Genomic DNA, 22,774 nt, shown 5'->3' on the forward strand with positions numbered 1-22,774 from the left:
GCCTATCTCTTATTCCTCTAACATTTAATGTCATGAAAGATAATTTCACTGCCATGTTATTTTATGTGTATGTATTCAAAACCTTACATCGATAAACTCCAAAGAAACTTCCACATAATCTATTTCCACCGTGAGCAAATGTATAGAAAAAACTTTTTGCAGCCAAACATACATGCATACTTATCGTCGAATTATATTTTTTTTTAAATGTAAGCAGAATCCACTCCGTACCACACAACCCAACACATTCTTACACACAAGCATATTCACTACACACACAACACCCCCACACAAAACAACCCAAATCTGCTCTTCGGTATACGTTATGCTATGGTCACATTACCCAAAAGTAGTCTGCTCGGCGGCCGAGCGGCGAGTTTTTAACCGATTCTGCCTGGCGGCTGCCCGGCCACCGAGCGGCGGCCGCCCAGGCACCGCTCGTTTTTAGGGCATCGCTCGGTCGCCGCTGAAGTTTTAGCGCGGAGTTAAAATTTGGGCGGCGCCTGCTCACTTTTCACTCGCCGCCCATAATACGCTCGGTGCCTGGGCGGTCGCCGCCCGGGCACCGACCTAATCGCTGGGCAATGCCTAATTCCAGCAGCAACCGAGCAGGCTACTGATCGGTCGGTCGCTGCTCTGATTTGTGACCATAGCTTAAACATCCGAGAACAAGAGCCTCCCCCTTTCCCTGTCAATTTAACCAGACCAATGACAGAACTCCTCATCTCAATTCTAAACATAAATACGTTGTATTGTTATATAACCGTAATCTAATTTTAAAAATATATATATATATACTAAACTTGCTTATATATATATATATATATATATATATATATATATATATATATTACAAAGAGCTTTTATCCCTTAACAAATGCCTTGAATTGTATTACGGAACCCGCTCGTCATAACTAAGTTAAATGATTTTCCTAAAATGCATTACAGTGAATTGACCGGCCCGCGTACCTAATCACAATACGCACCTTCTAATTAAAAATAAAAACACGATCCCAATAAACCAAATTCCCCCAAACGACACCAGTTCGGCATCCCAATGAACTGTTCGTGCAAACCGAACCCATCATGCTATCATTTACCAAGTTCTATAATTTGCATAATATGCCTCACCAATGAATGAATAGACCGGCTCACGCACCTGATCATTTTGTATGCACTCCCTAAAAAAAACTCCTTAAGGGCGTTCCCGACAACTCGAAAGAACACCAAACGTCAGCCCGACATAATGATAGGCAAGCATACATACCAGATCCCAACACGTTCCTCCCTCTCAAAACATCACACCACCACCTGGTTTTAAAAAAAATAGTTTTGGCTGGGTAAATAGATTGGACCATTCTCCAGATACTCGAATTGTTTTCACTTTACAGAAAAAGTTATGTATCAGTCATTTACTAAGATATGTGAATTTACATAGATTGCGTTATCGAAATAAAGCTCATTGTAATATAAAAAGCCGTCGTTTCCCAGATACTATGGCATTGTATAAAGGCGTTGCAATATACATCGTGAAAGAAAGCGGACGTTCAAAAGAGCATCCAATCATCTACCCACCTATTTGAATTTACATAGACTGTGTTTGAAAATAATGAACTAGTCGCTATACTGTATAAGCACCTCGTGAAGGAAATGTCTCTTCTCACTTAAGGCGTGCCTAGGATTGTAATACAATCCTGCTGCCATTTTATATCATTATACCAAGTTATACACTTTGTATATCATGAGTTACAAATGATGAACGGACAGGCCCTCTCACCAGTCATAATTGCATACCCTAGAGAGAAAGGGCGTTTCCGACACCATTACCGCCATTCCGAGAACCCTTTCAATTCAGACGTGGCCTTGCATTTGAATTTGTAATGCTATGTTTACAAAGGTTAATGGAAAGTACCTTGCAATAAAGCTCATTGTAATACCAAACACACACACACGTACGCACACACACACACACATACACACGTACACCATATCTCTCTCTCTCTCTCTCTCTCTCTCTCTCTCTCTCTCTCATACATACACACCTCTTCTCTCTCCATTTCTCTCACCAACACATACAAACCTCTTCTCTCTCTCTCTCTCTCTCTCTCTCTCTCTCTTTCACATACACACGTCTTCTCTTTCTCTCTCTCTCTCTCTCTCTCTCTCATAAACACACATCTTCTCTTTATCTCTCACACACGCACACACACTCATATAAAATTCCTAGATTCACACTTGAACAGACTTACACATATTTACCTGTCACTGTTTGTCAATGACATAGAAAAGATAAACACCTGTACACGGTTGCCCATGATGTTGGAATACTCTTTCTTGATCTCTTTTTTAATGAAATAATTCTGAAAATATGATTCATTACTTATAGATGAAGATAAAGTTTATATATTCTCAAAGTTGTAAAGATCTCAGAGATTGATCAATGAATCTAAGCAGATATAAACTTCATCAAGAAAAACGTCACAAATATTTTTAATGAAAGGAGGTAAAGCAAAATCTTTCAAATTTATAGGTAACGTTATGCGTTTCTAAAAATGGTTCCAATGCATCTTCATCTCTATATCTCTCCCTCTTTTTATTGTGTTGCCTTCCTGTGACTATCATTAAGAAAAATAATACATGAATATATAATAATGGTTTATCAAAAGCAAAAATTATAATAATAATGACACAAAAACGGTAATAATTTTTAATTATTAATTGATGAAACGCAACTGTGTAATATACCTTTTGAGTAATTAAAATGGAACATACTCGATCACTGTGCAATGAATTTTGTTAATCTTTGATTTCAAACTTTAATTCAGATATACAATATAACGTATTCTTGTTTAAATTTCAAAGTCAACCAAGCTTTTTCCCGTTCACAGTTTTCATATCCATTCAAGCGATGCAATGTGATAGATTACACATCTTTGCATGTACATGAACGATGACCTCAGGATTTAAGACTAATACAATAACTACAATAAACTCTACACCGACTACAAATCGGTTTTGAAATTACTGAAAAATTTGATAAGTGAGAGGTAAAATCGTTTCTATTATGATAACGGAAACACTGTGACGAGCCTTATAAGTGATTTCATATTTTATCTAGCAGTTGGCAAAAATAACTTATCTTTTTCATAATCATTTGCAAACACTTGTATTCAGATGTGAAATATATTACATCCTGATCTTTAATAGGAGTACGATAATATATAACGGCTATGGTAACCGAAATTATAGCAGAATATCGGTATTTGTTCATATCGTTAAGAAAATATATCACGCGTACAATAATTTCAGTTTACTAACTGATAATCAGATAATATACATTTTTGTATTTACTCGTTAAATATATGTAATGCACTTATAGTTAACGCAAGCAGTATTTTATATTTGACCAAATTCCAACCCCCACCCCCCCCCCCACCCCCGCCAAGGTCCTATTGGCAGCAAGAAGAACGATTATCTCAAAGTTCACCTTCAGTATCAGTTATTAGTACAACAACATCCCGCTTTTACCATAACATAATATTGTTAAGATATAGATTAAGTGATGAATCAAAATAGTTTTTGTTTTCTTCAATTTTTCAATTTTTTCCCCACAATATAGGTGGTATTCTGCTCTTATAACATACAACGAATGAGTGTCATATCAAATGTTAATTATACATTTTTTTTCATACGAAAGGTACCATAATATAGGATTTCCCGGCCAAATTCGCGAGTATGTCATTCAAATTCATTTACTTTGCATTTAAATTAGCGCAGATCAGCTTTGCCATGCCAATTATCATTCAATTTTCCCGACTTTGTATTTAATTTAGGATTTTGGTCGAAGGAATTCATAGATCTGTCATTCAATTTAGAAACTGCTCAACTAGCATTCAAATTAATCGTCACTTGTCGAGACGTCATTTTTATCATTCAAATTAACACCTGTCATTCGTATTCGAATTATGTTTATTCAAGTTAGGAATGTTAGGGGGAAGAAATGTAACACACGTTTACAGTTTTAAAATTAATGCAATTAAATACATGATTTGCCATTGGGGTCTTTTCTGTTATTCAATTTATTAATTTTGAGGACAAAGCATATGTGTGTAGTCAGACATTAGGTAAAGAAGGGGCAAAATCAAGGGATATGGCATTTCTGAACGGACATGTCCATATACCCCGGAAAAGTGGGGATACAAAAACACCTACCCCAGTCACAATATTATACCCTTCCTCCATAATGAAATTGTGATAAATTTATGATGAAACACAAGACAAACAACTTCCTTACATGACATTTACATCAATATTGAGACCATCAAGTCCGTAGATGTAAGTCTTCTTTTTTTCAACAATCAAACTTAAAGGCTGATGAATATCTGATAAATCTAAAAGCATATAAAGAGTATAAATGCAAGAAAATAAAATAGGATGAAATACACATGAAAAAAATATCTTGAAAGAAAAAGAATGAGCTATAAAAAGTGTGTAATAAACGAGAAATGTATATTGACCATTAATTTTAGTGCACAAAGTGCTAATTTGAATGCTACAAATGAATTAGAATGCTAGAAGTACACCGTCGCGATGTTATGAAATCGTGTTGCGCTAAATCGAATGACCAAATAGCGAAAGAAGCACTTTGTTCATTAATTTGAATGACACATACATAGATTCTAACGGAAACTTCATAGATTTGAAATCTAGAAAAAGGAATATAAACCCGAGATATACCCGACAGCACTAAAACCGTCGAATTTGAACGCAAGACAAATTAATTTTAATGACAAACTCGCGAATTTGGCCGGGAAATCCTATACAATATACGATCAAAATAGCAAAAGAAGAGATGCTCATAGCCAATCAAATGCAACGATTCCAGTAGCTTATAACAGTTGTTATAACATGTAATAAGTTTAATAAAATGGATGTGACGTGAGGATGACGAATGTCTATATTGACCGTGCAAATACCATCAGTTCAATGTTTTTTTTTAATTCTTGTCTTGTTATTTTATAGTTCAATGAACTATAAGGTGATTCCATGTTATGTGTACCGTTTGACTTTGAACTTTTGTCCAATTATTTTTATTACAAATGAAAATATCTTGATATGACATTCGACTAATAGTTCTTTCTGGTATCATCAATATTTGAAATGGTTATATCAACAACAACAAAAATAATTTTTGAATAATATAATGAGGAAAGGGCATATGAGAAACATGCTATTTAATATCGCCATATACAGGTTGCCATTGGTCAATTTTTATTATTTATTAATTCATTCAACACATCGCAGAGAGTCGTTTAATATAAAGCTTTTACATGTACTTTTTGAAATGTGAAGCAGTATAGTACACTGGTAGAAATATCATGAGAATAATGATTCAAATAGCAATCCTATCGATACATTTACTAAAAAGTCCCGTATGATATATACATTGTGTTTTGATATTTGAATGCTTCATTGTTTTGTACTTAAAAGCAACAATTGTTAAGTTTTTTTCACTTTGAACAGTTACTGTATTCTGGATTCTTGATTAAAATAATCGCGGACGAAATCACACAAAAAAAACATTTCAAATAACTAAATTCATGTTATTTTTTTTTTCTTTACATCAGCACGACAAAGAAGGTGTAGTTGGCTTCTACTTCATATAATGTTCGACGGTATACCTGTCGACAACTGGTATTGAAATGCCGAACATCTTATATATTTAAACTGAATAAGAGGGATATCGGAGAAAGAAGGGGGAAAGCTATCTACGATACATGAAATATTGTACAGCTTAAGACTTTTAATTATAATGTAAATTATTCTGGTCAAAATTCCCCGTATTATTAGCTTCCTCTTACCATGCTGAATGTCGCGCCCCGTCCATTTCTGAATCAGCCATATTCCCCTCTGTCAGACGGTAATATGTGTCCCCAACTTCTAGACCACACTCAGGGCAACTGACCATCTGAATGGCCCCACTACATTCCCCAATGGCGTAGACATGCCCCCTAGGACATTTATGCCAATGACCTTGGGTCAGACCTATGGCGGCGACTATATCCTTCCTCTCTTTCTCGCTAATTCCCAACCCACCGGACTTGGAAACGATCTTCTTGAGTAGACTTTTGACTTGATCTGCTCCCTGGGCAGTCAAAGCCTTCCCGTCAAAGAGTTGAAGCTCGGCGGCCTTAACCTCTTCGCTGGCTCTGTCACGAGCAACTGGTTCCTCGACCAGGATCCGGAAGAGATTCAGGGCTAGGTGGAGCCTCTTTGCTTCTCTGTTGGCGTCATCGGTCTGCTGCTGGGACATCCTGTTGATGGGCTCCTGGCACAACCAAGTCTGCATGACACCTATCTCACTCTTCATCTGATTCACGTACTGCTGATTTAGGGATGGAGATCGCAGCGATTGCAATGCTTCAGCCACGTCTCTCATTTCCTCCAGAAAACAGACTCTATTTTTCAAAGCGGTGATTTGTCCATGGCTCAACGCAGACGTCGAACTGACCATGTCGTAGAAGCGGCGGGCATCCATCGTTTGAAGGAACAGTTTCTCATGAATAGCCATGAACATATCCATGATCTCAACTTCTCGAAGTTTTTCTTGTAGGTTCTGACGGAGATAGTGGATTGTGCTTTCGTTGCCGAAGATATTTCTTTTAACGGCATTGATGTCATTCAGTGCTTGTTTGACGAGGTTTCCATATCGCAGATTGCGTCTGATCGGAGTTTTGCACCATGGACATTCTTTCAGCTGTCAAAGGAATCAAACACAGTTCTGAAATGGCTTAGTTTGATGAAGCATTGCCTTTTGATTCCTCTTAAATGTAGCATATAATTACGTTTAGAAAAATGAATCTATATTGACATTGTCATCTTCAGACTACTTTCAACTACTTCAAACTCGTTCTTGTCTCGCCTGCGTAGCAAAAAGCGAGACAAAGGCGCCGCTTTCCGGTGACGGCGGCAGCGGCGGCGGCGTCAACATCAAAAAACTTAACCTAAGGTTCAGTTTTTGATATCATTTTTAAACTGTAAGTTCTTAGTCAATGAAACTTGGACTATAGGGTAACCAAGTATCCCCAATCATGTGAGTAGAATTTCAGGTCACAAAATTAAGGTCAAAGGTCATTTCAGGTCAACAGTCTTGGACTATGTTGTGGCATCATCATCAAAAACTTAACCTAAGGTTAAGTCTTTGAATTTTTAATATAATTTTGAAAGTATAAGTTCTTAGTCAATGAAACTTGGACTATAGGGTCATCAAGTATCCCCAAACATGTGAGTATAGATTTTCAGGTCACTTAGTTAAGGTCAAAGGTCATCTAAGGTCAACATACTTAGACTTTGTTGTGGCATTAACATCAAGATTTTGAATTTTTAGCATATTTTCAAAACAATTTGTTCAAATTCCATGAAACTTGTACCCAAGGGTTATCAAGTATCACAAATCATATGACACAAATTCCAGGTCACAAAGTCAAAGGTCATTTTCGGTCAGTAGACTTGATTTACATGTATGCTTTCACAACTTAATATGAAAATTAATAAATCATTTTTGTTTAATTAATTTGTTCATATTTCATTCAAGTTATCGATCCTGGTACAATTAATAGTAAATATTCTTCTGATGATTCTTGATCAATATTCACTTCAAAATGCTGATTATATTCAGAGGATTTCATTTTGGGGGGCCTGCTAATGGGCCACCCTGCCTATAAATAATGTTCCAACCTCAATTTTTCATCATATCGAATTGCGTAATGCAGGCGAGACCGCCGAGAGCGTTTCCCTTATTTTCTTATTGGAGCATTGGAAAATGATAGATTAGATCACGTGAAATATATCAGACTAAGGAGACAACCTCTTATTATTCTAAAAATGTGTCGAAACAGAAATGAAAAGTCGTCACAAATTTCCTTTTATCAAAACAGCAAAACTGTAAACCAAAATTTAACGACAAACAATTCTTGGCTACCTTGATGGAGATCGCCCCTGATTTGTCCTTGTTTCCACTCTCCGTCTTCATCCATTGGTCCAGGGCATCCGCTTTAATCACGTGTTTACAGTCCTCTAACTCCACAAACCTGAAACAGTAGAGATGATAATGGACGTACCGTCTTATTTGCGTGACTGATGTATTTCCATTCATTTGTCAAGACTTAAGAAAAAATATTATTGTTAAAGGTAAAGACCAGTATTGGAAACGCCCCAATTTCAAAAAATGAAATGGAAGCTCTTATTACCAATCATGTGAAAGAATATGTTTTGACTAATACATGATGATACAAATTTTGCTGGGAAACCGCCTACTAATTGATATATTTGGTAAATTAGTTTATCTATTGGTGTGTGAGAGATAAACGCACGTGTCGCGCACGTGTGCGTAGTCCCATATACATCTTTCTGTGTACAGTGCTTGTAAATTTACGAAGACTGGGCCAAATATCCTATCATTTTGATGAATCCAGAACCTTGCAGTACACACCAAAACTACTTATGCTAGATGATCAACCTTTTCTGATCGATTCCACAACGTTTCTTTCACCATGCAATCGCATGACCAGAACTGGTCTTTATCTTTAAATCTTTGAAATCTGAAAAATTTTGCCACAAGTAATTATGATTTGTATATTATATCGTCATTGGTTATTATCGTACCTTTTTGTATATATTTTTTTTTTATGCTTATCGAAACTGTCAAGCATTTGCATCTCATTCTTCCAATTAGCACTTTATGTTCTTCCTTTCGCTACCAAAACTTTGTCACTAGATATTTTCAGTTTTCTTTTATAGATGAACATAAATCTAAGGACTTGTGACATATTTATGACCCAACCTCCTTAAAATCTTTCTACTTCATGTATGTGCAAAAAATGTGAAAAATTAAATCTCACCGAGCATCATTGTCGTCTTCGCCGCCAAAGAGGATCCTTGTTACTTCTTCCTTATCACAGATTCTGCACTTCTTGGGGCATGGTTCGCCACAGAGTCCAATGCAAGGGTGGCCACACTTCAGCAAGAGTGTACAAGGGTCATCACACGCACGTCTGTCGCATGGTTTTCCACATTGTGCCCCACAACGAAAATGTTGACATCGCCATATGCACCTTTCAGCACATGGGACACAAGGTTCTCCACAATTTTTCTTGCATTTGCTATGTTGACATCTGTTTTCGCACTTCCTTGAACATGGTGGACAATCTGCCGCACATGTCGACCGGCATGGGTGACCGCAAATGAGTGTACGATCACATCTTTCTCGGCAGAATACATGAAGACGTCCTTGGCGGCACTCGCCGCATGAACCCTTGCATGGATGTTCACAACTCAGAATCGTATTACATGGTTTCGAACAGGACTCAGGACCGGCAGAGCATTTGGCGAGGACATTATGGCCACAAGGAAAGTCAGACCGACGAATCATTTCGTCACAGGCAGTTGTGCAGCTCTTGCCACACGGCTCCTTGCATTGATGCCCGCAATTCAGTCTTCTGCTGCATGGAGATTCGCAAACTACTTCTGAGCTGCTTTTGTAGCAAGGCACTTTCTGGAAGTGACCACAAGACAGTGTCTTGTCGACAGGGTTTTTGCATTGCGTGTCGCAAGGCTGGTAGCACTGTTTCATGCATAGATGACCTAAGGGGCAAATTGTCTGAGTACACTTTTTACAGCACTTGTACTTTTCATGTTTCATGTCGGCAGGGTGGCATGGCATTCTACAAACATGACCACATGTAAGACGTGCCTCACATGGTACGGAACAACCGCCTTCTGGGACTTTTGCAAAATCCGCTTCACTTGAAACCTCATTTTGTGTCCTAATATGATTTCTGCACTGGAGTACAAGGGATTTTCCGATGGTGTCTTGTTTTTCAGCGTCCTTCACGATTTCCCTCCACAAGCTTGGCCCAGTTGGGTTTTGTTGTGCGAGGAGTTTGAAATTTCCGATGCAGTACAGACCCTTTCTTGCTCTCGAGAGCGCTACGCAGATTCTATTGTCGATCTTCAGGAATCCAGCACTTCCCTCCTTGTTGCTGCGAACGAGAGAGAGTAGAATTATGTCGTTTTCTTCTCCCTGGAAGTTGTCAACTGTAGCAACTCGGACACCTTCAAAGTCAATCTTTTTCATTCTCCTCTTGAAGGCAAAGAGTTGACCTGAATAGGTAGTCAATATGGTGATCTGATTTGGAAGGTAGCCCTGCTGCAAGAAGTACCTACAAAGTCCTACCAAGAACTTGGCCTCGTGAATGTTGGAGTGACTCTTCATTTCATCCACAGAATCTTCTTCCATTTCATGATGAAGGAAGAAGATGTTCTTCGTAACCCCCAGGATATCGTCGAACCCCTTCACAGAGTCGTCATCTTTGAGAGATGGGTACAATCTGTCCATTCTCATGAGTCGGGAAATTTCAGGCCTCATCCTATGTTGTAGAACCAGTCGCTGGTAAGGTACATCATTGTTGATCATACGTTCAAACAGAGATATGTCCAGGTTATACTGCGTAGCTAATTTGAAGACCGTAGGACTTGGCCGAAGTTGTTGGTGATCTCCAATCAATATGAGATGTTGACATGACTCAGTCAATGCTGTCACAATATGGGCTTCTAAGACCTCTGCAGCTTCCTCGACCACCATAATCCTCGGCTGGATTCTCTGAAGAAGCATATGAAACTTGGCAGCTCCAGTTGTTGTCATTCCAATTACTGAGGCACTTTTGAGGATCTCAAAATCTTCTTGACTGCGTGCCTCGCGTAGCTCCTGACAAACTTTTGTGAATTGCCGTTGCATAACAACGAGCTGAAGATAATATTCGTGGCGATGTAAATGAGCCCAATATCGGTATAATCTCCATCGCTTTCCTTCTTCAAGACCCCAAACATCCCTAACGGCGTTTGCTTCTTGGTCGGACATTCTTTCATTACTCCTGAGTTTTCTCTCCAAGTTGTGCTTCCTTTTCCTGAGTTGCCGTCGGTCTTGTTGCCACCCTCCCGCTTCCAAGTTGTCAAGATCGTTAAGTCGGAAAGCCAAAGTGTCATCATCGAAGTTGGCATTCGCATCGCCTGTGAAAATTGTACTTCGTTGGTCGTCAACTTCCAGGTGTCTCATCTCTTCAAGAAGATCAGCCTCCTCTAAGATATCGAGCTCTTCTTCTCCTTCGTCATGTTCGTCTTCATTTTTTAGTCCGATATCTTCAGGAACATCAAGCTCCTCAGGTGGACATCTCATCTGAATATTACCAAGGAGCCAATGGACGATAAGGGACTGGCCACCTACTGCATAGACATTCCCTTGGTTGAGGCTTCTTTCTTGTGCGTCAGTCATGTGCTTCATGAGTACTCTTTCATGGAGAAGTCCCTTCTTCGTATGGTTAATCTTGTCCTGAAGGCCTTTGACTTCTCTCCCAAGACTTTCGATTTCTCCATGAACCTCCCAAATTCTACGTCGCACGTGGCGGGGTGTCTCTTCTCGAAGCTTTGAGCTCCTGAGTGAATTGAGGTTGAACCGCTTCAGAGCCTCGCTAGAACTCCGGCCACCAACTCTCACGATACCTTCACTTTTATAAGTTGCTACTCCTTCCAGAAACTGATCTAAAGCATGGTTTGTATAGCACACGAGTAGGATTGGTTTGTTTGCACGGCATGTGGGTCCGGCCAGTCCTAAAACTTGACCTTCTTTCCAAATGCGCTTGTTTTCGAGAAGAGTGTGAACTATCTTCAACCCGATGTAGGTTTTTCCAGTGCCAGGTGGGCCTTGAATAACCGCCATCTCTTGAGTAAGTGCTGCTTGCACTGCGCTAAGCTGGGACTCGTCAAGACCAGTGTTCCCTAGTCTTGTCCATTCGTGATCATCGAGAATCATCACGGTCTTCATACGCATTGCGGTTTGCTTTGCGTTTGGAACATCATCAGAGACGATGGATGATAGGTCATATTCAACGGAGCGATTGTTCCGGATGTAGGCAGGTGGACGAACATTTCTTGATGCTGATATGATGTAATCAGTTAGGGGCATTGACTGCTCAGTGACATGTTGTATGCGGCTCAGGACATGTCGGTAAGCTTCGAAGTATGCTGAAGATTCTGCCATGATGAATGTCTTTTCAGTGAAGATCTCTGCAATTTCTTCGTCCCTCTCGAGCTTGATTTCAATGAAGCCTTTAGCCAAATCCTCAGGCTTTCGGTTTGCAACTGTGCCGAAGACGAGGGTCTTGAAATCATCAGGTGACAAGATGACGAGTGAACCATAGATCAGTCGCTTCGAAGATTCCCATCGAACGCCTTTGAGTTTAGACTCATCGAAGTGAATCCTAAACGTAACTCCACTTTGTGAGTACAGTGGTTCGTCTAATGTTACATCATAGTATAGACGGATGTCTTGGAAGCGTATGTCTCGTTTCCCTGGTCGAGCTGTTGTCATCTTATACTCACTAATGCCTTCTCTAAGTGGGCGGACAAAGTCTTCTCGAAGAAGACGAAATTGGACGTCAAGATAATGTTCAACACTTTCATACTTTCCCTTCGTAATGTTTGCTCGAAGGTAAAGACGAAGAGAATTATCTGTCAGTTCATTAGAGGTTGGAAACACACTGTGCTCACGGAAATTATCTGGAGGAGGTGTTGTGGGTTCGATGGCCGTACGTGGCTTCTTCATTCTTTCCTGTTGGATTGTCTCATTAAATTTCACAAGTTGGCGTACCTCTTCTTGAATCCTCTCATCGACAAGTATGTTCCTTTTCCCTGCGTATCTGACAGCATCTTCAAGGAGTGACGCAGCACCTCCAACATCTGTCAAGTAACTTGGAAGGCGTTGCTGTAGCTCTGACAGGACATTTGCGATGTCATGAATGCATCTAGGCATAACCCGCAGTTTGGTCTGGCTTGTCTCGGTCCTCATCGCAAAAAGATGGCTTGTTAGATGTCTGCTGATGAACTTTTTCCTTCCGAGCATATCTAACAGCATGTTGATAGTTTCATTGGACACCTGCGCCTGACAGACATGATGAAAGACCTGAAACAACAGCGATATCACGTCATAGCGTATATCCGTCATTTCTAGAAGCTTGCCCAGACCTTGCTTGAGAGAACCTAACTCTTGTACTGCGTCGTCAGGGTCTTTAGACAGGAGCTGTTCTAATTTTTTATAGCCTACTGGATAAATCACACGAGGGCCCCTCGCTTGGTTGTGGTGAGGCTCGCTGCGCCGATCCCTACATTTTTGAAAAATGTATAAAGAGCAAACACAAGTAATCATTAAAGTTTATATTCTACGTTATCAAAATAATGAAAAGTCAATTGTATATCCTCTCCAGAAACTGTTGGTTTATGATAAAATATCAGTCGTTTATTGATATTTCAAAGCTATGAAAAATGCAAACTTCTCACTACATGTTTTATATATTGTTATTCATGAAAGATGTGTGAACAACTTCAACTTCCTCTTTGAACTTAGCTTCTTGTGCTCATCCTTTTTCTCATGTTCCTTAGTCCAATACAGGGTATACCCAAACAAATGCGAGGAGATATTAATTAGCAAAATATCAAAAGTACAAAACTGTCCTCAATAAAACTTTGTATGCTATGCTGTAGCAGTGTCTCCTGCAACTCGATGTGAATTTCACAAGAATGTATGGTACGACTGCAAATTTATGACTGTTTGGGTAAGGCATACCAATTTCCTAATGTTATTATGAACATATACATTTCGCTCCTACATTTTACAACGAACATTAAAGTCATTATAACTTATAATTTCTTGGTGAAATTACCACTGAAACATTCCAGATTTTAAATATTGCGTTCGTAAATTGTCAAAAATATGGGTTTGAAATATATCACAAGTTCATGCAACAAAATAATGTATTTCAAGGAGTTTTTCGTACAAATAATTTCCTTACCATCTTTAGCTTAGTCATATGTCGATCACTATGACGTGAGCAATTTATTGTAGGAAACAACCGAGTATTGTTTTACAATATACTAACAAATTTATTAATTATTTAGCTACATATGCAATATGTATCCATTTACATATTTTCCCATGTAAGCCTATATTTTCTAAAAACATTTGATCATTTCAGAAAAAGGAACACCACCAAGAGATAATCAATAATATGCTTTGGTTGTACAAAGGCTCGCAAACGTTTAGTTTTTTTCTGTGACGTGGAAATAACAATGTCGGCAATTGTCCCAAAAGTTCTTTATAAAAATAAAAGTCACTTTCATAAAGGTCTGTAACCATTTTCTGGAAATCCATTTTGCGTTTTATGCTTCATTTATACCTCAGTCAAACCGTCCGCAACCGACTTCGAACAACTAAATTCTTGACCATTCAGTGTAGTATGCTTTCTATGCGTCTATCATAATGTTGGTGTTCTATTGTCCTTCTGGAGTCGGTGTTGTCAGTGTGATTGAGGTATCAGAGGTCATTTGAAATTGCGGCTCACCCATTTCCTTCAGCTCCAGCACTGTAGGAGCCCCCTCGCCCCCCTCTTCCTCTTCCACCATGGTAATCAACCCGCTGTCCACCTCTCTCACGTTCCATCCTCCAAATCGTGCTCTTCACCTTACGTCGTCTAGAGTAAAACATAACCAACAGTATGATTTACCGAGGGAAGAAATAACAATTTGTATTTATATTTTACTAATGGCGTCATTAGAGAGACATTTGGAGTGGAAAAATTAGTCATTAAGTAGACATTGTCATTAGGAGGACAATTTGGCGTTTATTTCTCATAGAAGGCCCAATTTGTTTATATATCTCTCTCTATATATGTAATGTACTAAAGGCGTCATTGGAGAGACATTTGGAGTGAAAAAATGAGTCATTAAGTAGACACTAAGGTTAGGATTAGGTTTAGAGTTAGGGTAAATTTTAGGTTTAGGGTTAGGTTTTAGGGTTAGGGTTAGGGTTAGGATTTTTATAATGTCCACTTCATGTTTCATGTAAGGTTATATATATATATATATATATATTGTTTTATAGAAATAATAACATATTCAATGCAAACCCGTTGCCCTATTTCATCGCCTATTATTAAGTTATTTCGCAGTTTTTTTTCTTCTTCCCTTTTACAAGCGTAAGAATAAGCCAGCCATATATTATAGATATATTGACTGCTATGAGAGGCATAGGACAATCACCACCCGCGGACAATCACGACCCTCCCCCCCCCCCCCCCCCCCCCCCCCCCCCCCCAAATTTCATTAGGTAAAATTCCATAGGCTAACATATTAGGCTGCTGACTCTGACGATAGGGGGCGTTGTGAAATGAGACTAAACGGAGCTATATGGTGGACAATTACCCCCTCCCTCCCGCCCCTTGAAAATAAACCCCTTTCAAAGCCCCTCCCCCCCCCCCCTATTCATTAAAGGGGAAGTCCACCCTGATAATAATTTTTCCGGGGGGTAATTGTCCACATGGGTTAATCGTTCTAGAGGGTAATTTTCCGGGGGATTAGTTGTCCAAATGACCATTGTCTGAATGAAGACACACTCCCGGAAGGAAAGTGAGACAAGTGCTTTTTTTGTCCTTCATGTTCAGACGTCCACAGCCATCAAGAATATTTGGGTTTTTATATTGACATTATGAGCCTTAAAATGGGGAGGGGGCGTATTAAATCCATTCTGCACCCTCTTTTCGCGTGATTAATCAAATATTTTATTATTCTATTACTTTACACTCAGAATTATCACAGGATTGTCTGGGTCGCAGCCCCGCCCTCCCCCCCCCCCCCCCCCTCCCCCTCCCCCTCCCCTCCCCTTCCCCCTGCCCGCTAAATGTTGTAAGTGTTATTTGCGGATATTACCACTTTCCGTTCTAACATTCATCTTCAAAAATATAATGTGTCGTCACCGTAGGTCTTTGGTAATCCAAATCCTGTTCTCATGCATGTTCAGTAGGTATTGCGCAATGTCACCATCAGATGTGACGTGTCGGATTGGTCTTGCGCAATCAGCTTACATTCTGCATCACTAAGTGAACATCGTTGCAATATTATGTTAACGTGGGGCACCCACGTTAAAGGGATAGTTGAGTTCTTTTTTAAGACCGGAAATGTCTTAAAAGTGCATGTTTTATTTGCTCTCATTCTTATTTAAGACATTTCTAGTGCCCTTTTAGAACCTGAAATAAATAAAAATACGGTGACCGTTATTTAATTAATTAATTGATAATGACAATACACGGGCCGGCTGGTTGTGCGTATTATAACCAACACGAAATAGCCAACTAAAAGCCAGTATTGGCATTGACTGGAATAAAATGTAAAAGGCACTATCTCTTTTTTCAAATCTCGTTTTGTATTAAAATCAACTTAATATCACTAAGAAGAACTCCCGCATTAATAATGGGCTTGCTCCAGATTCAATTGAGATAAAGCGTGCCGTGTTGGTGTTAAAAAATGTACCTAAAACTTGAATCTCAGACAGAAAAATGCCCAAAGGGACACCCCCTTCCCACACCCTATCCCTGCTCGGGCACTTCGCGTCCTCAAAATGGTTCACCTCATATAATAAATGCACCCCCCCCCCCCTACACCACTAATACGGACCTGTATACGAACATTATTATGTATCAGAATTACTTTAATGAAATGAAAATAAAAACAAATAAAACAAAATAACGTATGCCATCCAAAATGAAATATTGTGTGAACAAAATGAACAGAGATGCAGTATAAACATGAATATTTATGTCTTGTCAAAGAAAAGGCCAGACTCGTGAATACATGAAATAACTACTTAACATACAGTATTCATACCTTACCAAGGATTCTCAAATCTGCCAACGTAGTTCAAAATGCATTCCCACTGCTATGTCGGCGGCTGTTGATTGAGCATTTCAAATGTGCCTATGCTCTTAAAATCTCAATCTCGGCAGTCGTAATGTGTATACACTGACCTCATTCAAGAACAAAGTATGTCACGATAATGAAGAAGTCCCAATCCCGGCAATCATACTTGATAAGTATTGACTTTATTTTCAATAATTTTATGACACGATCACGAAATCATCTTAAAAAGTGACAACGGCTTGACATGCAGAGTTGACCAGAATCTTTCCCGCGCGTGCGCAATAGCAAGATGGGAATTACAAACATTTAAGGGCGTGTTTTCAGAGATTCACTCATTGAAATACGTCATAGATAACCTATTCAACGTGGTGAGTGGGGGAGGGGGAGGGGTAGTCACCAACACCCACGCCACTTCAATATCGTACTCTCGATTTTAAATCAATCCATAGTCTTTGTCTTTAAACCATACAGATCGAGCACCATCGACGCTTCCCGCTCATTGGGAAATGTTCAAAGTATTTTGCATTTTAAATAATTCCCTGATTATATTTGATTGGCTTATCTCTCCAATTTTTTTTTCTTTTGTTTAAAGATTAAAACATTTGGGAGAGGGGAGAGGGGCCAACTTCTATTTGAATGGCTAGTAGGCCTCCTGTTTCCGCTCTCTCTCTCTCTCTCTCTCCTCTCTCTCTTAAGTGTATATTATGAGTCATTTCCGATTCTACTACGTGCCTCGATAGCATTTTAAGGGGTTGAAATCTGCAAAAAAATCTTGTTTTGCTCCCGAGTATGTAATTATAAGTTTCATCCTGAACTCATCGGCTCTTGCCTCTTGGTCTTGCTGGTAGACAGATTCGAGAGCTATAGCTGGCATATATGCCATGTCTTACAATATAGTTATATGCGAATAGGTATGAATCATCATATTTTTCTTATTTTTTGCATCAGTATGTTACTGCCGCATACAGCCTTTTGTCATCGTCATACAAAGACCACTATACGAGTGACTTCCTGAGGAAATACACCCTCGTAGTGGCGTATCCAGACATTGATAAAAAAAGATGTAGGAAATTTACCTCAATCGCCCATGCTCTTGGAAGAAAAATGAAATATGTACGCCATTGTCCACTGCTATCTCTATATTTGGGTAGGGGGTAATAGATATTTTTTCCCAGCATGAAAAACGGGGGTGGCGAACCAAATCCTGCACCATCGTTTCCGTGATGGATCAAATATTGTATTAATGTCTTGCCTTACTTTCATAATTACCACAGGATCGTCTGGGGTGCAAAGTGTCCCCCCCCCCCCACCTCTCTCTGCCTTGCCCCATATATATTAGAAGTGTTATTTTGCGGATTATACCACTTTCCGTTCTAACATTCATCTTGAACAATAGAATGTGTCAGCACCGCAGGTCTTTGGTAATTCCTTTCCTGTTTTCATGCATGTTCAATAAGTATTGCGCAATCCCACCATGCAGATGTGACGAGTCGGATTGGTCTTGCGCAAACCGCTTACATTCTGTATCACGTAGAGAACATATTGCAATATTTTGTTAATATAATGTGGAGCAATTATGTTACAGATAAATGACAAATAAAGTAAAAGCATGTAAGGCGTTGCTGATCTTAAAAGAAAATGTTCTTTAGTGAGTAAGTTTCTCAACTCGTAATAGGTACTGTCAATCCAGTAGTCAAACTAGAATAGGTTGTTCAGTTTAGTGGCGTGTTAAAGATGGAATGGGAGGCTCCAGAATTTTGTAAAAGAGGGGAGGGGCAATTAAGATACATGTATAATTGTGATAAGCAAATAAATGTTACACCCAATGGTCCACTTCAGCCAAGCCGAAAAGTGGAGTACAGACGTATCCGGGCTGTCCCTCCTTCTCCCAAGAATTCAACCCTGGATGGGTCTATTAACTAAAGGGGTACTGTCATTTTTCGGGGCCAATGGCCAATGGTCCCTAGCAACTGGGAAAGGATGTGGAGAAGTGTGATATCACCTTCCAAGTTCACCCAACCCTCCCCCTTCTCTCTCTCTCTCTCTCTCTCTTTCTTTATGTTCACTAACACTCGACTGGGTAAATACCTCGTACATCTCTAAAAACTACCCAACCTGATATGCCCTTTTTCCTTTAATTGCTAGTACTGTATTTTAATTTATTTTTTTGTAATACATCTGTCATTATTTTCATTGTCACGCCTATCACAACTTATTTACCGTATTAAATAAAAGATATTAATAATCATGTCAGATCGGGGGGGTGTTTTACAAAGACTTATTGCCTTTAAGTGGGACTTAACTATGGCAGGCTGTTCGTGTCACTGTTTGTTATCACCGTTATAGATGTATCACCTTTAGATGTCATATTTTCCTTTTATAACAATGAATTATTCAAAAAATTGTAATTTATGTAGATTGTGACCATGATTTGTATGTCCTTTATGAGACCAATGTCAGTTAATGGTGATAGCATACAGTGGCATGAATGACCTGCCATGGTTACGTCTAACTTAAAGTCGATCTAAGTCAATGTATATTTGTTCTGAAAGGTAGAATTGGTAATCCATGATGCAAAAGACAAAGAGACTACCTCACTTCGTGAATATAATATGACAGTTGACAGAATATTTGGAAGTTTCCATGTTGGAATGAGGTGAGGCCTCTAAGCAAGGTAACTTCTTGCTCTAAGATTCTCTCCCCCAAACACACACACACACGCACAAACACACAGAGATAAAGTCATATATTGCCTCGCATGTATAATGCTCCCCCACCCCCCTACTACTGTAAATGGATCACCGCCCCTGCAAATGAGGAAAACCACTGACTCGATAAAACAGTATAGATACCATGTGGTAAAACAGTGAGCGGAGATAATAAGCATAACAAGTTTATTTATATTGTGATTCGATACATGATTCTGAACAACAGCAGAAACACAAAAACTTGAGTTCTGTAGTCATGTTATACCATTCTAAAGTATTGTGAATAGAACCTGTAATGATTATGCAGCACATATGACTTGATATATGCTGTGAGGTTTGAAACGATCAAAATGTGACTAAATATTGTTGAAAATCACAAGAACCGCGTACGAAAATGAATATATGACACTGCACACATATCTGGCATGAAAGTTAGGTCCAAACGAAAAGTAGTAAACATAACGAATTTAAAAAAGACATTTTTTTTTCATTGTTCTATTTCATGACCATTGGTGAGTTTCCACCTAGGTTGAATCAATGTCCATCATAAAATTGAACACCAATTAATCATGCTATTATAATAAAGGACCGTGAGGATATAAAGTCAGTATTATATAATGTCTACCTTTCTTCTCGAATTCTGACAAGAGTAATTTCTCCATAATTAAGTACGTGTCACTTGTAAATATTATTCAATTCGGAAGTTCATTCTGTGATCGACTTTCATCTAATACACTGCTCTTCCTCTTCAAACCGTAACAACGTTACTAGTAGATTATTGGTATTTTAGGATGAAAATTGATACATGTAATGAAGAATTCCACGAAACCTTTAACGGAAATCTTGATATTTATACATAATAGAAATATTGATATTGTATACATTTTGTAGCGCTTATATCCACCAATAAAAGTGCTAAAATTACTACCTATGTGTCCCGATTCTATCTCATATTTGAATAGATACGAAAGATATTTTTCACCAGCTGGATGACCTAGAGTATATATATTTATTTGTTTGTATCTTTATATTTATTTTCCCCTTCCACTGGGTTCCTTTATCAAATGATATCATTCATTTTTGTATGCAAGAAGAGATATATACATGCAGAATTTCTAAATGATATTCTTGGCCATTTAAAATATGATAAAGAACAAACATTTATAGATATCAGTTAATGCAAATTGCAGTTCATTTTTTAAAATATCATCGATTTACTTGGCAAAAAAAATTAGAAAAAATAAACAATCGATACACTTTGTAAAAGGCAACTACTTTTAAATAAATTTCTTTTCTTTTCAGATGTAAACTTTTCCATATCATATTAACTCTTTATCGCTGATATTATGTGTTCAAAAACTGGCAAACACTGTTTGCATTTGGCTGCAACAATTGCTTCCCTTACTTTAATCACAATACAGTTGAGGGCACTGTTGTTATTTCCATGAAACTCAAACAATTTAATTTGATTTTTAAACGTAATATGTACATAATTTGAGACAGCCAGTGCTCAAGTTTTAACCTTATTTCGTTTGAATAAATACCGTAACAAAATATTTGTATAGGGTAGGTGTAGGGGATTGGAGACCACCAAGCTTGAACCCATCACTGTCTGTTCGTGTTGGCTTCAATATTGCTATAGAGCCATCTATGGCCTTTAACAACACTACTGCATATATCCAATTCATGTCGAAGACTAAAATGCGTTCTTTCTCAGAGAAAATTGGCAAAATTGACCAGGGTAAGCAATTTTGATCGTAAAAATTTGCTCTGATATAAAAACACAATTTTCACTGAATTTTGTGGTGTATGCAGATATTTAGAGGTGACACTTACAAATTAGTTTTAAAAGGAAGCTTGTGAAGTGTGCCAACCATGACAGAAAACTTATGGCCATTGTGTGTTGTGAATAGGTGTTGCAATGCACATTATGAATGGTGTCTGATCAGAAGAAAACAAAGGAACGCATGCCATCCAAAATAAAATAATAAATGAACGAAATGAACAGAGATGCAGTCTGATCTTGATAATTGATATCTTGTCAAAGAAAAGGCCAGACTCGTGGATACATGAAGGAATTACTTAACATACAGTTTTCATACCTTACCAAGGATTCTCAAATCTGCCAACGTAGTTCAAAATGCATTCCCACTGCTATGTCGGCGGCTGTTGATTGAACATTTCGAATTTGCTTGTGCTCTTAAAATCTCTATTTCGGCAGTCGTAATGTGTATACATTGACCTCATTCAAGAACTAAGTATGTCACGATAACGAAAGAAGTCACAATCTCGGCAATCATACTTACTATTGACTTTAATCAATAAGTTTATGACACGATCACGAAATCACCTCAAAAAGTGACAACGGCTTGACATGCGCAATAGCAAGATGGGAATTCCAAAGATTTAAGGGCGTGTTTTCAGAGATTCACTCATTGAAATACGTCATAGATAACCTATTAAACGTGGTAGGTGGGGGAGCGGGAGTGGGAGGCAGTCACCAACACCCTCCCCTCTTCAATATCGTATACTCTTGATTTTAAATCAACCCATATACTTGTCTTTAAACCATTCAGAGCAACATCGACGCTTCCCGCTCATTGGGGAAATATTCAAACTATTTTGCATTTTAGATAATTCCCTGATTATTTTTGATTGGCATGTCTTTCCAAATTCTGTACTTTTTTTTAAGATTGAAACATTTGGGATGGGGGACAGGGGCCAACTCCTTTTCAATGCCTAGTAGGCACTCTCTCTCTCTCTCTCTCTCGCTCTCTCTCACCCCCCCCCCCCCCCTCTCTCTCTCTCTCTCTCTCTCTCGCGCTCTCTCTCTCTCTCTCTCTCTCTCTCTCTTAGGTGTATTGGAACTAATGTGTATGTGAAAGACAGATGAGTTATTTCCGAATCTACTACTACTAGGATAAGGTGCCTCGATAGCATTTTAAGAGGTTGAAATCTGCAAAGATCGTGTTTTTTTGCTCCCGAGCATATAGGTTTCAACCTGAACTCATCAGCTCTTGCCTCTTGGTCTTGCTGGTAGACAGATTCGAGAGCTATAGCTGGCATATATGCCATGTCTTACAATATAGTTATATGCGATAGGTATGAATCGTTATAATATATTTTTCTTATTTTTTAGGAAGATGGGGGTGTCTACTCACGTGCATCAGTATGTTACTGCCGCATTCAGCCTCTTGTCATCGTCATACAAAGACCACTATACGAGTGACTTCCTGAGGTAATACACCCCCGTAGTGGCGTATCCA

General features: G+C 38.7%; 1 protein-coding gene across 2 annotated transcripts; it reads right to left on the bottom strand.

Moving 5' to 3' along the window:
* Positions 1-5,282: 5,282 nt before the first annotated feature.
* Positions 5,283-17,276, bottom strand: LOC578102 (NFX1-type zinc finger-containing protein 1-like). 2 transcript variants are annotated; one of them, XM_030975983.1, is made up of 5 exons: positions 16,773-17,276; positions 14,451-14,579; positions 8,901-13,214; positions 7,982-8,090; positions 5,283-6,757 (listed from the first exon to the last, which is right to left on the bottom strand). In XM_030975983.1, the coding sequence occupies exons 2-5, from the start codon at positions 14,546-14,548 to the stop codon at positions 5,858-5,860; spliced, it is 5,421 nt and encodes a 1,806-aa protein (XP_030831843.1). In that variant the 5' UTR covers positions 14,549-14,579; positions 16,773-17,276; the 3' UTR covers positions 5,283-5,857. The 2 variants fall into 2 exon arrangements, with proteins under 2 accessions (XP_030831843.1, XP_030831842.1); XM_030975982.1 differs by having other exon boundaries at positions 16,768-17,276.
* Positions 17,277-22,774: the final 5,498 nt, after the last annotated feature.

The sequence above is a fragment of the Strongylocentrotus purpuratus genome, unplaced genomic scaffold (assembly GCF_000002235.5).
Source record: "Strongylocentrotus purpuratus isolate Spur 01 unplaced genomic scaffold, Spur_5.0 spur5_scaffold_8, whole genome shotgun sequence".
Lineage (NCBI taxonomy): Eukaryota > Metazoa > Echinodermata > Echinoidea > Camarodonta > Strongylocentrotidae > Strongylocentrotus > Strongylocentrotus purpuratus.

Bases quoted from the DNA above. Each gene is read 5' to 3' on its own strand.
- LOC578102 (XM_030975983.1), bottom strand. From the start codon at position 14,548: ATGGAACGTGAGAGAGGTGGACAGCGGGTTGATTACCATGGTGGAAGA. The intron at 13,215-14,450 runs GTGAGCCGCAAT...TCAAAAATGTAG, and splicing joins GCTGGAGCTGAAGGAAATGG to GGATCGGCGCAGCGAGCCTC. The intron at 6,758-7,981 runs GTAGCCAAGAAT...TTCCTTTGACAG, and splicing joins CAGGGGCGATCTCCATCAAG to CTGAAAGAATGTCCATGGTG.